The sequence below is a fragment of the Anopheles coluzzii genome, chromosome 3 (assembly GCF_943734685.1).
Source record: "Anopheles coluzzii chromosome 3, AcolN3, whole genome shotgun sequence".
NCBI lineage: Eukaryota > Metazoa > Arthropoda > Insecta > Diptera > Culicidae > Anopheles > Anopheles coluzzii.
The window spans coordinates 64,145,187-64,158,520 of record NC_064671.1 but is presented as its reverse complement, the minus strand read 5'-3'; the positions used below and the strand labels follow the sequence as shown (position 1 = coordinate 64,158,520).

At 48.9% G+C, this 13,334-nt stretch overlaps 3 protein-coding genes across 3 annotated transcripts; 1 reads left to right on the top strand and 2 right to left on the bottom strand.

Moving 5' to 3' along the window:
• Positions 1-948: 948 nt before the first annotated feature.
• On the bottom strand, positions 949-9,439 carry LOC120956883 (protein lines). Its single transcript, XM_040378664.2, has 2 exons — positions 8,519-9,439; positions 949-5,374 (listed from the first exon to the last, which is right to left on the bottom strand). The coding sequence occupies exon 2, from the start codon at positions 5,157-5,159 to the stop codon at positions 2,151-2,153; it is 3,009 nt and encodes a 1,002-aa protein (XP_040234598.2). The 5' UTR covers positions 5,160-5,374; positions 8,519-9,439; the 3' UTR covers positions 949-2,150.
• A 1,312-nt stretch (positions 9,440-10,751) lies between these two features.
• Positions 10,752-12,536, top strand: LOC120958030 (WASH complex subunit 1). Its single transcript, XM_040380567.2, has 2 exons — positions 10,752-10,987; positions 11,055-12,536. Exons 1-2 carry the CDS (start codon positions 10,895-10,897, stop codon positions 12,378-12,380), a joined length of 1,419 nt encoding a protein of 472 aa, XP_040236501.2. The 5' UTR covers positions 10,752-10,894; the 3' UTR covers positions 12,381-12,536.
• Positions 12,399-13,251, bottom strand: LOC120958031 (protein mago nashi). The gene is made up of 2 exons (XM_040380568.2): positions 12,873-13,251; positions 12,399-12,775 (listed from the first exon to the last, which is right to left on the bottom strand). Exons 1-2 carry the CDS (start codon positions 13,134-13,136, stop codon positions 12,593-12,595), a joined length of 447 nt encoding a protein of 148 aa, XP_040236502.1. The 5' UTR covers positions 13,137-13,251; the 3' UTR covers positions 12,399-12,592.
• Between the last annotated feature and the right edge of the window lie 83 nt (positions 13,252-13,334).

Below are 13,334 nucleotides of genomic sequence, written 5' to 3'. Positions count from 1 at the left end.
CTTGTGCATAGCTAAGGAGTGTCCTTAAAGACATGTGAAGAAAGTTATCCAATAAGTGGTCTAGGGAATTGTCCGTGGTGCCGCAAAGTCAGATAAAAGGTGAAAATATGAGGTGTCCGACTTTAGGTGACCGCCACTGTACATAGTAGAGATGTGCACACTAAGTAATAGCAAGTGAGTGAGTCGAATCCAGTAAGTGCAGGGTATGGAATCAACTCAGCACGGAGAGTTGCTGTTTTTCGATTTTTCGTCTCTTATCGTGGTTTTCTATTACAAATGACTCCAGAACCTTATTCACACTGGAGCAAGGTTTAATCCCATGGCAGTTAGTCGGAAATACGAAACGCGTGAATCGTTAATCAGAACGGAGAGTGAGTGAGTTGGATCGCTAAGGAGTAATGAAAGGATGGAAGTACATTATTTTTTAAATAAACCTTTTGTAGAATCCACTGTTTATTCTTTCGCTTATACAACACTTGTATAATTCGCCGCTGAAGCACACACGTCCGTTGCGCTCGATCGCTCACGCTTGTCTGCCCGTTTACTCTGCCTCCGAACTATCTCCTGTCAAGTACGTCTCGATCTCCCTCTCTCTATATTCTCTCTCTATCTCTCTTCATATTCCTACACCTTTGAGCAGTGGATCGAATATTCAAGTATCTATAGCCATTCTTCTCTTTTCTCTAGTATATATGACAACTCCGAAGAACGGAGTATAAAGGTGACAAAAGCAAGCAGAACCGTCGACAAAAAAGAATATAAACGATTAATTACACATTATATTAGGTTTACGATACTCACCTGCTCAGTGTACTTTTTCATGGCTTTCATCGATTATGTGTGTTGTTATTTCCCTATTTTTTATATTCTTTTCATACCATCACCATTTTCTTTAGTGTCATCTTGAACATTTTCAATTTAAGCTGAAATAAAAATGAGCCAATAATATAAAAATCATTTAAATAGTTTATTACAATCTATTGTAGACGCGGCGGTCAACCGCGTTCTATACGACGATATGTGTGAGTACGGGCACCTCCTCCTGCCTGCTTGCTGCCCTGTTTACACTTTCTGCGCTTCGTTCACCCTTCTTTACTTGTAAAGCACACGAACGTGAAAGTCCTTCCCTTCTGAATGATAAATTAAATTAAACGTACGCACGGGGTGTGTCTCACTACCAACAACCCATTCTCCACGGTGATTAGTACTAGTGGTGGCTGCGCGCCATTTGATGTCATTTCAATAAAACAAGGCACTTTGCTCTGTGCGACACTCGCCTAGCGCACGTTGTATAATTTTAGATACATATATATAGCACATATAAATTAAGCTAAAACTTTCTTCTTCAAAGTTTACACAATTCATTTTGTGACCTTGTCTAGCCTAAGATTGGGGGTGGGGGAGGAGGTACAATTAGGTTAGCAGGTTTACTTGTGCCGCTGCTGCTCCCTCACTTTTGGGGAAATTGGACATTTGTACAGTGGCGCGCCGAGTGTGCGGCCTTTTGGAATGGACATACCATCAACTCGTGGCAAGATTAGCAAGTTTCGACAGCACCTTAATGAAGCGGAGCACTCACGTCCCGTCGTGGTGGAATGGTTGTCTCCACCGTTGCGAAGGATCGTGCGCGAGGTGTCTCATTTGCGTCACACTAAATAAAAAAGCAAATCCCAAACATATAACTGGGAACTGGGGTTATGGAAGACACTTGCACATACAAGTAAGACCGCTTATCTACACAGCTTATGTACACCACAATATCAGGGTTTTTTTTTAGTTTTTGAATACGAACCCTCATTGTCGCCGCGACACAAAATCAAAAACCACTGTACAAAATCAGTCCCCAAATTACAAATTACTAAACGGTTAACACATTAAATGGAAACAAAACGTGCCCGTACTAAGTGGAATGCATTTGTCAGCCGCCTACTCCGGCTGCTGCCGCCAAGAGAGAACAACGAAGGGCCCGGATTTTGGATACGTTAAGAGAGCAATTATCAAGGGTAAAGGCACGCACATTTCAAATACGCTTTCTAAAATGTTGTACTTTTGTTACATTACTGCTAAGGAGGGAAGGGATCGTGCCCCGCCCATTTCGTTTCGCATCCCTATGTGTATCTACAATTCAATCCAACTGCTGCTTTCCCGCTTCAACTCAGCTCGTTGCCCTCGTACAGACTTTCGCAGTTTTCTATCAATCTCAAAATGGGAGTAATATTGTACGGGAACAGCGTGTCCGCCACCAGCCGGCTGATCTGTAGCCGCAGGCTGATCAACACGGTCATCACACTGTCCAGTATGACGTTCGCGTTCGAGCCAGCAGCACCCGCCACCGCGCCACTATGATCACCGACCGGTGCTCCTACATTGCTGCCACTGCTGCCACCACCACCACCGACGCTCCCACTAGCAGCACGTAACCGATGCTGCAGCAGCGTGGCCGCATTACTGTAACTGTTGTGCCGGTAGTAGTTGTAGCAGCTCTGCGTAAACATGGCCCAGTTTTGCCGTATGTACTTGAGGAAGCGCAGCAGAAACAGCAAAAAGCACGTTTCCGGGCTGATCAGCAGGTCGAGAAAGAGGTGCGTTATGTTCGGCCCCAGATTGCTGAACTCGATGAACGTGTACACCGGGTTGAGCATCGCGATCAGCTCCGGGAACGCGTTGTTCCGGAAGGAGATGCCCGATGTCACGTCCAGCGTGCACACCATCGCCTCCACCAGATAGTCGTCCTGGTCGTCGAACAGGTGGATCAGCACCTTGCTGAAGTGGCTCTCCGGGTGGAACTCGAGCTGCGCCTTCAGGAACGTTTCCAGCTTCTTCACCACATCGCGGATGCTGCGCTCGATCATCTGTATCTCCTGCATGTCAAAGTCGCTGCTGTCCACGCTCGAGTCGCTCGAGTCGCACCGTATCTCCTTCACGATCACCGCCACCGCCTTCAGCACCAGCAGGGCCATCTTCTGCAGCAGCGTCCGATCGTAGCACGTTTCGGGCGCTGCCACCGACGCACTGCCGACACCGGCCGTCCCACCATCGTGCAGCCGGGCTAACCGCCGGTCCTGATACCGCACCATCTCGCCCTGATACCCGAGAAAACCGAGATGGTTGCTGTACGACGATTTCGGCATCTTGTCCAGTATCCGGTAGTCCTTGACCGAGCGCACGATGTTGTGCGCCAAGCTGCCCACCTCCTCCGGGATGAGGTCCTGCAGCGCGAGCGTGCTGCCGTAGCACAGTGCCTCGTTGAACAGCGTCAGCATCTGGCGATAGATTACCGCATTCTTGGTAACGAGCAGCAGCAGCTGGAAGTTGTCGAGCTGCGAGTGAAACGGTTGCGTCTCCACCACCGACAGGTTCGCCTTCACGCTGATAATACTTTCCCACAGGCGCAGAAAGGTAAGGATGCAGGTTTCGGTCGCCACCATGACGGCCGGGTTGGAGCTGTTCGCCTGCGCCCGGGTGAGCGAGCTGATGTGCTTCACCAGGGCGGACCATTTGCCGCCGAGGATGTTGATCGTCTCGAACTTGATGCGCGTCGTGTCGAAGCTTTCCGAGTCGGTCAGTGTGATGTAGCGGCAGGTGCGGTGATGGTGGTGGTGATGGTGAAGGTGATGATTCGTAGTACTGTGCGTACCGTGACTAGATGCTGCTGCCGGCGGTTCGTTCGCTTTGGACGCGGGCGGGATGATCGAAGTGGATGCGGAGCCGGTCGAGGACGAACCGCCTGACGACTCGCCGCCTGGTGGATGGAAAATGCTGGCCGCTGCCGCCGCACCATCGTACTGCGACGATGCGTAGTGCGTTGCGAAGTAATTGTCCGCCAGTGAGGGTGCACCGAACATTGGTCCCGCACTGCTAGCCGCAGGTCCACCAGATCCACCAGCGGCACCAGGGGGAGAGGCCCATTCGCCAGCAGTTGCTCCACCCGCAGCAACATCACCACCACCACCGGCCGCTTCCTCCTCGAGCGGATGCTCGGTTTCGTCCTTCCACTCGACGATGCGCTTGATCACCTCCAGGCTCGCGCTAATCTTGCGCACCGCGTGCAGATCCAGCTGCCCAAAGTCGAACAGGTTCGCCACGATCTTTTCCAGCCACCGGTCGTCGTCAGGGTCGTCCTTGACGATGATCAGAAACGAGGACAGTATTCGACCGGCCAGGTAGCTCACGTACTTGCTGCTGCAGCTGCAAAGCCCGATCAGCTCGTCGATGTCGAGCGCCGGAAAGGCGGCCGCAAACGCCGGACTGCTCGTGCGGTACAGCCGCAGATGCGGGTGCGCCAGATGGGGGTGGTCCTCGCTGCGGATCAAATAGTTGCAGAGCTCCATCACGCCCGCGCAGATGTTGCCCTTGATGTTTTGCTTCAGGTAGGTGTCGAACAGCAGCTGCACGTTCGAGAGAAACTTGAGCAGATGCTCAAACGGCCACTCGGCGAGTGGGGCAGCCGGTTCCGGCCCAACACCTGCCGTGTGGCTGGCGCGATGCGCCTGAAACGACATTAGTAGCGCGCCGGAATCGATCGTACAGAGACATTGTCGACCGATCGCTTCCTGAAACACGGCGTGATAGTCGACGGGCGCGGTGGCGGGCGTTTCCGGATGGTGGGTGGGACCGTTCGGACCGACCAGCTCCGTGCTGGAGTGTGTCGAGGCAAGCGCGTGCTCATCGTCCGACGAATGGTCCAGGGAGGAAGGGACCAGCTTCGTCGACGAGCAGGAAGGTGAGGATGAAAGGGAGGTGGACGATGAACAGGCCGACGAAGAGTTGGAAGAATTCCCACTGGAGCTTGCTGGTGTTGTGTTTGCGGTTGCCAACCCGTTGCTTCTACCACTGCCGGGACTGCTCTGACCATGCAGACCGCCTCCCACATTGCTCGCCCCTCTACTGTGGGCCCGATCGTGCTCTATCCGTTGCCGCTTGATCACCGGCTGCTCGTGGGACATGCGCTCGCTGCTGCCACCTCCATTGGAGGTAATGTGTCCTTCGCCTTCCGCTCCTCCCCCACTGTTCGTAGCTGTGCCCGACGACGTCTCGGTGGGGCCGGCTAGGTCGCTGTCCATAGTGCTGTCGCCAGGATCGCTGCTGTCACCATTACCGTCGTGCCCGGGTACCGGACCCGAGTGCTTTACCGTGCGCCCCTCGTTCTGCAGTACCATCCGCTGCGCGGGGGCCAATCGGCATGCGTGCTCGATGATGGTTTGGAGTTTGTTTGTTTTTTTTTTTTACTTCTACTAGTTTTTGGTCCGCAAAAGGCCCTTTTCACTACAGCTTACAGGTTCGTCGCTTATGCTTTAGCGTTGCACATTCTTCTTGGATGCTGTGCCCGCTGGTATACGCAAAGTTTAGGGCGACTGAATGCATGCCGGGAAGCCTAAAATGGCACAACAAAGTGAATAAAATATGTTAATTCATTTTTGAAAGCACACACAAATCACAAATTTCTCGTTAAATTATCAAGTTGTTATATTTCTTTAATATGTCTTCTTAATATTTCTATGCGTTTTCTACATGCAAAGAAAAACCTGTATTTCTCATCAATCTCAGAATAAGAATTATAACTAGCTAAGAAACAATTGTTTAAAATTCAAAATACAATATTTTAATGTAATAGTTTTATCTGGTTTTAATACGTTAGCCAAAATGTACAAAAAAAACCTGTTTTTTTATCACTCAGTTGATGGTACATGGACGAATGTGCCGCCTTTGAGGTCATACTCTAATTTTAATGAGCAAAAAAGAGTCACTGATGTCCTCAGATAAAGGAAACAAATATAATAATAATCTAATTACAAGATCAAATTGTCAAAAGACCAAATTTTCTAAATGTCCTAAATCGTAAACAGGGATCAGATTTGATGTGATATCAATTTGTGATTAGATCAACCCCAGTTGTGGACAAGATGGGCATTGGAATAAATGATTCAATTGTGAAGTACCATTTTAAGAATTATATGGATCAGAGGCTATATTAGCCTAGATCGATGGAATTAGAATTCTTCTGTCAGTACCGATGCCAGCAAGCGATTTGACATGATAATTCTACTCGCTAGTATAAAAACTCGCAGCAAATCTAGAAAATCTAAACGAAAACAAGCTTTAGTGCACTTTTGATTGAGCGCTCTTGGCGGTTAAATTCTTCTCGGCACTTTTCCTGCCGTGGTAAAAGCTGTCTAATGCGTTTGACGTACGAATTTCTTACCACCTTCCCAGTGTAATAGGGCCATAATGCGGGCCGGGATAGTTTTATAAAGGATACGGCAAATATCATATTATTTTGACAATTTTCATCAAAATTTTAATTCTTACTACGACCAAGACAAAATCAAACTACAATAATAAAAAAATGTTGAATTTTAAAAAATATTAAGTATTTTTTTTTGTTCAAAAGAGATTTAAACGTTCCAAAGTAGTGAAAAAACATGGTATGTATTTTCAGGGGTAAACAATGACTTTGTATTTATAAAGTTTGATTATGTTTTAACAAACTTCAATCATATTGCAAGGCTTTTGTATGGATTATGTGATGTAAAATTACAATAATCCTAAATCTGCTCAAATACCTTGTAAAATTATCAAGATTCCTGCAAGAGTCAAAAATTTATGATTTAACTACAAAATAGGTGCATTAGAATAAAAAATGAATACCTATGAGGCAAAAATTGGTCAAAAGCCAACATATGGTGAGAACGACTGTGTATTGACTTTTAATTTTTTTTTTTTTTCATAATAAAGAATGGCCATTACCTTCAATACCTTGAACACCAATTTTGAATTGAATGACTAGGGCAATGACAATATAAATGGCGCAAAAAGGGTAATTCTGTTTGAATTGCCTAAACTATTTATTAGTCTGTGAACTGTACTGTAAAGCCCACAAAAGGATTGCATACAATGCAAAATGCTATGCTAATTTCTGTTTAGTTTGATCATTTTTATCTCACTGTCGCACTTCGAGAACACTTTGGGCAGTGCTCCAAAAAAGATCACGATAATGATCCATTTTCGATCGATCATCAACCATCAACCACACACTCCACGTAACCAATTTCAAACGTCCCCCCTTTTAGACAGTGGTAGCATAAATGTCTTGGCCCAAGGTACCACCTTCGTTCAAAAACGGGGGCCAGAGAAAGAGAAGACAAAAAAAGGCAGAAATATTGCCCCAAGGTCGAATCAGCGTACGAATCAGAGAAAAGTGGCCGAAGCATAAGCAGCATCCGTCGCCATAGCAGCAAGAAACAGCAGCAGCAGCGGCAGCAGCAAAAAACATGTTGAGCACGTATGCCAGTGTGTGTGTGTGTGTGTATGGGAAGAAGCGTGGTCGAAACGCCATAAACCCATCATGGCTAGAAGAACTTCCAACGCTATTCCGTGCGGTGGCCACATTCCGCGTGCCCATGAATGGAAACATTTTTTCACCCGTTTTGCTGCTAGAAAGATCAACATGCCTTAAAGAATACCCTCAAAAATGTATCTTATTGTGTGAGAAACCACACACACACATACATAGATAGAGAGAGCTCAAATAAAAAAGGGCTCCAAATCGATTAATACCGCTTTCCCAGCGCAGCACTACGGGCAAAAGGGCCACCGCACAGTAAACCACCACACACACACGAACGCGTTATGCTCCCCACTCTCCCAGGCAACATTAAAAACAGAAAAAAGAGCCACGAGAGAAAGAAGACTCTCGAGAATTTAATTCAACATAAGACACAGGCGGAAAGGAACAAAAAAAACCCGATATATCCGAGAAATATGCTCCATTCGGGTTCCCCTCTACAATGCGGCGTGAATGCAATATATGCGCGCTCCCCGGTTGCCCCGTTTCCTCCCCTGAGGGCGCATTATCCCTTTATCCCTTCTGCTTCTCCTCTTAATTCGCTGTTGCGTGCCCTTCTTCGGGACCTTCCTTCGTTGCTTTTCTCCTTTCCTTCCATTTTCTCCGTCCCTTGTGCTTTGCCCAATCTTTGCCCATAACCACACACACACACACACAGGTATGTATCGTGTATACGTGCGTGTGCGCAAACACAAGCGCGCGCGCGCGTCGTTCCCGGAGCGGATCGGAGTCCCGAACCATGCCCGGAAGTCATCAAAATTCCTCAGAACCATCCTCCCCTTTTTTAAGTGTGTGGCATTTTGGAAAGACGCCGATCTCTGATAATGGATAACGGAGTGGAAGAGGGGGACGGGGGTGTCAATCTGCGCCACATCCTCGTCTCGTATGGAAGGGCGGAAGAAAAGCGTGTACAGGGAAGCAGGTGAACATCAGCACCACCACCAGCAACAAGGTACGATGATGATGATGATGATGATGATGAGATGGTATGCGCCCTTTCCTGTGTGCTGTGCTCTACATTCCTTTCCTTCGCAAGCTTATGCGTCGGTGAACTATTAGGGTTCGATCTTCGTATTGGCATGCTTCAACGTCTTTCGCGGCAAAGTTTCACGCGACATTTCTTACTAAAAGTGGATGTAAATACATGTAAACGCGACATTCAATATTGCCTACCATCATAATGTAATCCATGCCATGCGCATCGATGATATCCCGGGGAGTCTGCGGCCACACAGGGAAACGGCAGATTGAATGAATGAATGGCCTGCTACAGCCTCTTCAGCTTCGGTGTGTGTTCCTTTAAACGTTTTTGCTAAACTATGCGCGATCAAGTATGCGGCGATCACCACTACACACGCACGACGCCCAACGCACACAGCCGACTCGTTTTTTTACTTCTTTTCGTCTCGATCACTCTCTTTCTGTCTCGCTTGGTCAGCCGTCAGCTTCACACACCGATCTTGAACGCGTCGCACACACCCGCTTCTCCCACACACACTCTCTGCCAACCAAACTCACACAACTATACCGTACGCACACGCACACCATCAAAACGCAGACAACGCGCTTCCTCCGTTCGTCTCTATATGTACGGATGTGTGTGTTGGTGAGTGTGTAAGTGTCAAAAAACAGTAGCACTTTCAAAATATTTCCCTTTTTTTGCATACGATCCGCGAACAACCTGACCCCCTGGGGGCACACAGAACGCTTCCCTTTTCCAAGCACTACGCGAAAATCACTGCACCAACCACGACGGCAAACGGAAAGCGAGCGACGGATCAATATTGGACGATGAATTTCCACATTGCACGACGTACTTGGTGTGCTCGTCCACTTGTTGCTTCCGAATCTGAGCAGGGGCGAAGCAGTTTGCTTTCCAACACAACACCAGCAAAAAAACGCCTTTTCCTGCACCACAAACACTGAACCGCACGCTGCCACACTGCGCTACACTCTCCCCGCCCGATGGAGTACACTTTTACCACCGGAAAACGGTGAAAAATGCCACAAAACTACGGCACAGAACGCTCCGAGCTGCCCGAAGAGACACACGCACGATTTTTTTCTAAGATGGCGGCTGTTTGATGTCAAAACTGCTGCTGGGCTCACGCGTTCGAGCAGTGAGACAGCCCGTCGCACTCACGCGCGCGGCCGTCAGTGTGGCCAGATTATTTTGGCGGTTATCGATAGGTGCATCAAAATTTAATCTTTAGTTTTCGGTAGGAGTTTCAAATTTTGTCGGTAGTTTTTTTGTATGTTTCTAATCTGCACGAGAAAATACATGCTTTATTTATTCACAGAAGATTAATTAGTTTGGTTCATAGCGGTTACACGAACGTAGGCCTTTCCGAAGTGTCAGCCTGAAAATTTTACTAGGGATTCTAAGCCAAGCAAAGATTGAGATGCACATTTACAACACATCCGAATTCATGAATCTCTAAAAATTCATGAATGTTTGGCATTCGAATCACTCATCGGTGAAGATTCATATCTCAAGTGCCACAAATCCACTAAACGACCACTAAACGGATTCTAAACGACTCAAGCTCTATATATAGATATACCTAAACGGTAGGTATACCTAAACGGAATATAAAAATACTTTGATTAACAGACGGCAAACGACTCATGCCTTCTCAAAATAGAAAAAGCTGGTGGCGTCACCTGTTGGTGGGAAAGCTAGCCAGTGGAGCTTTCTTCGCTTTGAGACCTTTCATCTTCCCTCTGCATTGTTGTATGGTTTCGCATTGAAATTATACATCGCTAGAACTAGAACGGCGATACCATTGTTTAAATACTAATCTCCAATGTAAACCATCAGCACTGAAGCAAGCACTGAGATTTGAATAATGGACGTTGGTGTTGATACCCATGTAACTGGCCACACGACTAATCTCATAGATTTTTGCTCAGAAAGTTAGAAGGCTATATAAGTCATGATTAGATTAAGCTTGTCGAAACACATTGCAAGAAAAGGACAGCAATATAATGATGAGTTATAATACGCCAACTTTTAAGCAAGCTAGTGAAGCTATGGAGCTTTCATTTTTTTTCTATGGACATTTGATTTTCCAGTCGTTTAAGCTGAAAATGTGGCGCTTGGGTTCTTTTCCCATTGACCGTGTATCTCGGAGATCGCCTGTATTCATATGGAGTGTACTGCATTAAATCATTTGGGAAATGGATTTATGACTTTTTTGTTGGTATTATGAGATCTGTGATTTTCGGTGGAATAAATAAAAAATCGGTACGTTTAGAGTGGTCTTATGTGAATCGGTAGGCATATCAAAAATCGGTAAGAATTCAGATACATCGGTTTTTCTGGTCACTCTGGCGGCCGTTGCTCACTCGAGCAGTTTTGACAGCTCACCCTCTCTCGCTCGCTCGCTCGCTCTCTAAACCTTGGGCCGTCTGTGTGTGTCAATTTGTATGGAGGAAAACAAACAGGGAGGAAAAACAACAAACGAATTGCATTTAGAGTGATTCATTCAGGGGGAAAACTTATAGCCGAAGGAATGTGCGGCGGCCGTTGAACTGTTGCGGGAAGAAATGCATACTTACAGTGTACCGATCGTGAAGCACGACATACGCCACGAAGAGACGATCCTCGATGCAATCAACGCTTTCGAGTATCTCAACCAGGTGAGGAAACCAGTGAGGAAACCCACAAGCTGCATTCTAATTGCCCCACTGTCCTTCCTTCTTGCAGGTGGTGGAAGATGTGTTTGGCAAGATCAACGCGCGGATCGAGCGTAACCGGGCCCGGCTGGAAGCGATCGATGGCCGGGTGGAGCAGGTCAGCGCGAGCGTGCGCAAGCTGCACGAAACCAAGCAAGCGATCATCATTTACTCCCCCAGCCGTTACCCGGCGGCCGACGTGGATCCAACGATCGAACCGACCTTCACGCCCACCAACGGTATCGGGCCGTCCGAATGTCACTTCCGGCTGCGCGACAAACCCTACCTGCCGTCCCACTCGCTGCAGGAAAAGATTCAATTCTATCACGTGAAGTCACCCCGCGAAAGCGAGCGTATCTTTCCTTTCGAATCTGCCCCGGCCCGGAGCGGGTCGGGCAGTTTGCAGGGTCGCGGGTTGGGCCCATTCCTGGACACGTTGCTTCTGTTCAGCGAACCGGCGTATGTGCAGCAGTACCGGGGACAGGATTGGAAGCGCCCGGTGCGCAAAAGCTCGTCCCACGCGGTGGGTGGCATTAGGGAGGAAAAGGTGCTTTCCTCCTCGTCGCCGATCATACGCAGCCGGACGAAGAAGAAAAGTCAGGACATATTCTACACGCCTTCGCTGAACGACGCTCCGAAGCTGGACGTGCCGATCGATCTGCCCGATCTGCCCGGCATTGTGAGCAACATCAATTACGTGGGCAACAGTACGCTGATTGCGCCCTCGCTGCAACTGGCCGGCATCATCGAACAATTGCCCTCGCTGGAGGATCTCACCAGTGCCATCGATGTGGCGGACCATCATTCCAAAGAGAAGAAGGTGGGCGAGAGTGTACCCATGCCGGTACCACCGATAGCTCGCAGTGCGCCGGAAAGTGTTCCAGCAGTGGCCTCTACCGCAGCTTTGCCACCTCCACCACCTCCTCCGCCTCCGCCTCCACCCCCACCACCACCACCACCACCGGTTGTTGAGACAGCGACAGCACCAGCGACCAGCAAACCGGAAGCACCCAAGCAAAAGGAACCACTGCCAGCGCCGGCCGGCAACGCTCATTTCAACCTGATGGAAGCGATCCGACGTGCCGGTGGGGCGGAGAAAGCGAACCTTCGCCACAGCGACCGGCGGGAAGGGGGTGGTGGTCGCGATGGTGCTGCATCGTCCGGCGAACCAAAAAGCCTGATCGACGACCTACACAACAAGCTGCAGATGCGCCGGAAGGGCATCTCGGGCACTCGGGAACCACAGGAACCGCAGGGCAACGTGATCGACCGGCTGTCCGCGCTGATACCGCCGCCAGCGCCGAAACTCGCCGCGGACGCGTCGGCCAGCGAAAGCAACGAGGAAGACTGGGAGTAATGGATGCCTGTGTGTGTGTATGGTTCCAAAGCTTCCGCTGGACGATGTTTTTATTGTTATTCTATATTCTTACAAAGAGCGGTTTCACGTCACGCCGATAGAGAATCTTTTTTTTAGTAAATAAAATGAAAATATTATCATGTTATTCCACCAAAACCGTGTGTGTGTGTCTGTTTGTTTGTGTGTGGGGGGCGGGGTGGCGACCGGCTTGCTTAGATGGGTTTGATTTTGAAGTGCAGTCCGATGAGCGAAAACACCAAACACTTTAGATCCTGCACGAGGTAGTAGAAGCCACGCAGGCCTTCCGGATCTTTGGACTGGTTGACGTCCACCAGCGAGCCCGTCTTGGACGTGGTGAACGAAATGTGCTCGTCGCCTATCACGATTTCCAACTCCTGCGGGAAAGAGGAAGGGGGGCGTGAGTCCGTGGACAACAAAATGGTGACCGGATTGGTCGGGAGTAACGTTTTCAGCACCACTCCTCCGACTTACCTGCCGCCCGACGCGATCCGGCGGTGGCCACAGCGAATCGTCTTCCGCCATAATTTCCGAGTCGAGTATGATGCGCTTCAGCTCCTCCATCACCGCCTGGTGCACGTACGCCTCCTTCCGGATCATGGTGTCGTTTTTGTAGTTGGAGTTGTTGGCGTACCGCAGCTTCCCGTCCGGCCGGAACTCGAACTCCAGAAACTCGTGCCCGAACTTGCCCTTGTGGCCCACATAGTAGCGCAGGTAGAAATCTTCCGTGCTCGACATTGCCGATTCGGTTCGCGGCTTTCTATTCCTTCCTCGCGGCAAATTTCTCCTGCCTGGCTCTGTAGCTGCTTGACGCTTCTGTTATTTTTTTTTTTTGCTTGCTTGCTTTTCCACACGGTTTGTATCGCGGTGGTCGGGTTGCACCATTGCGGAAGCGTTTTGACAGCAGCGTAGTTCAGTGCGGCGCGTAGATGGCGC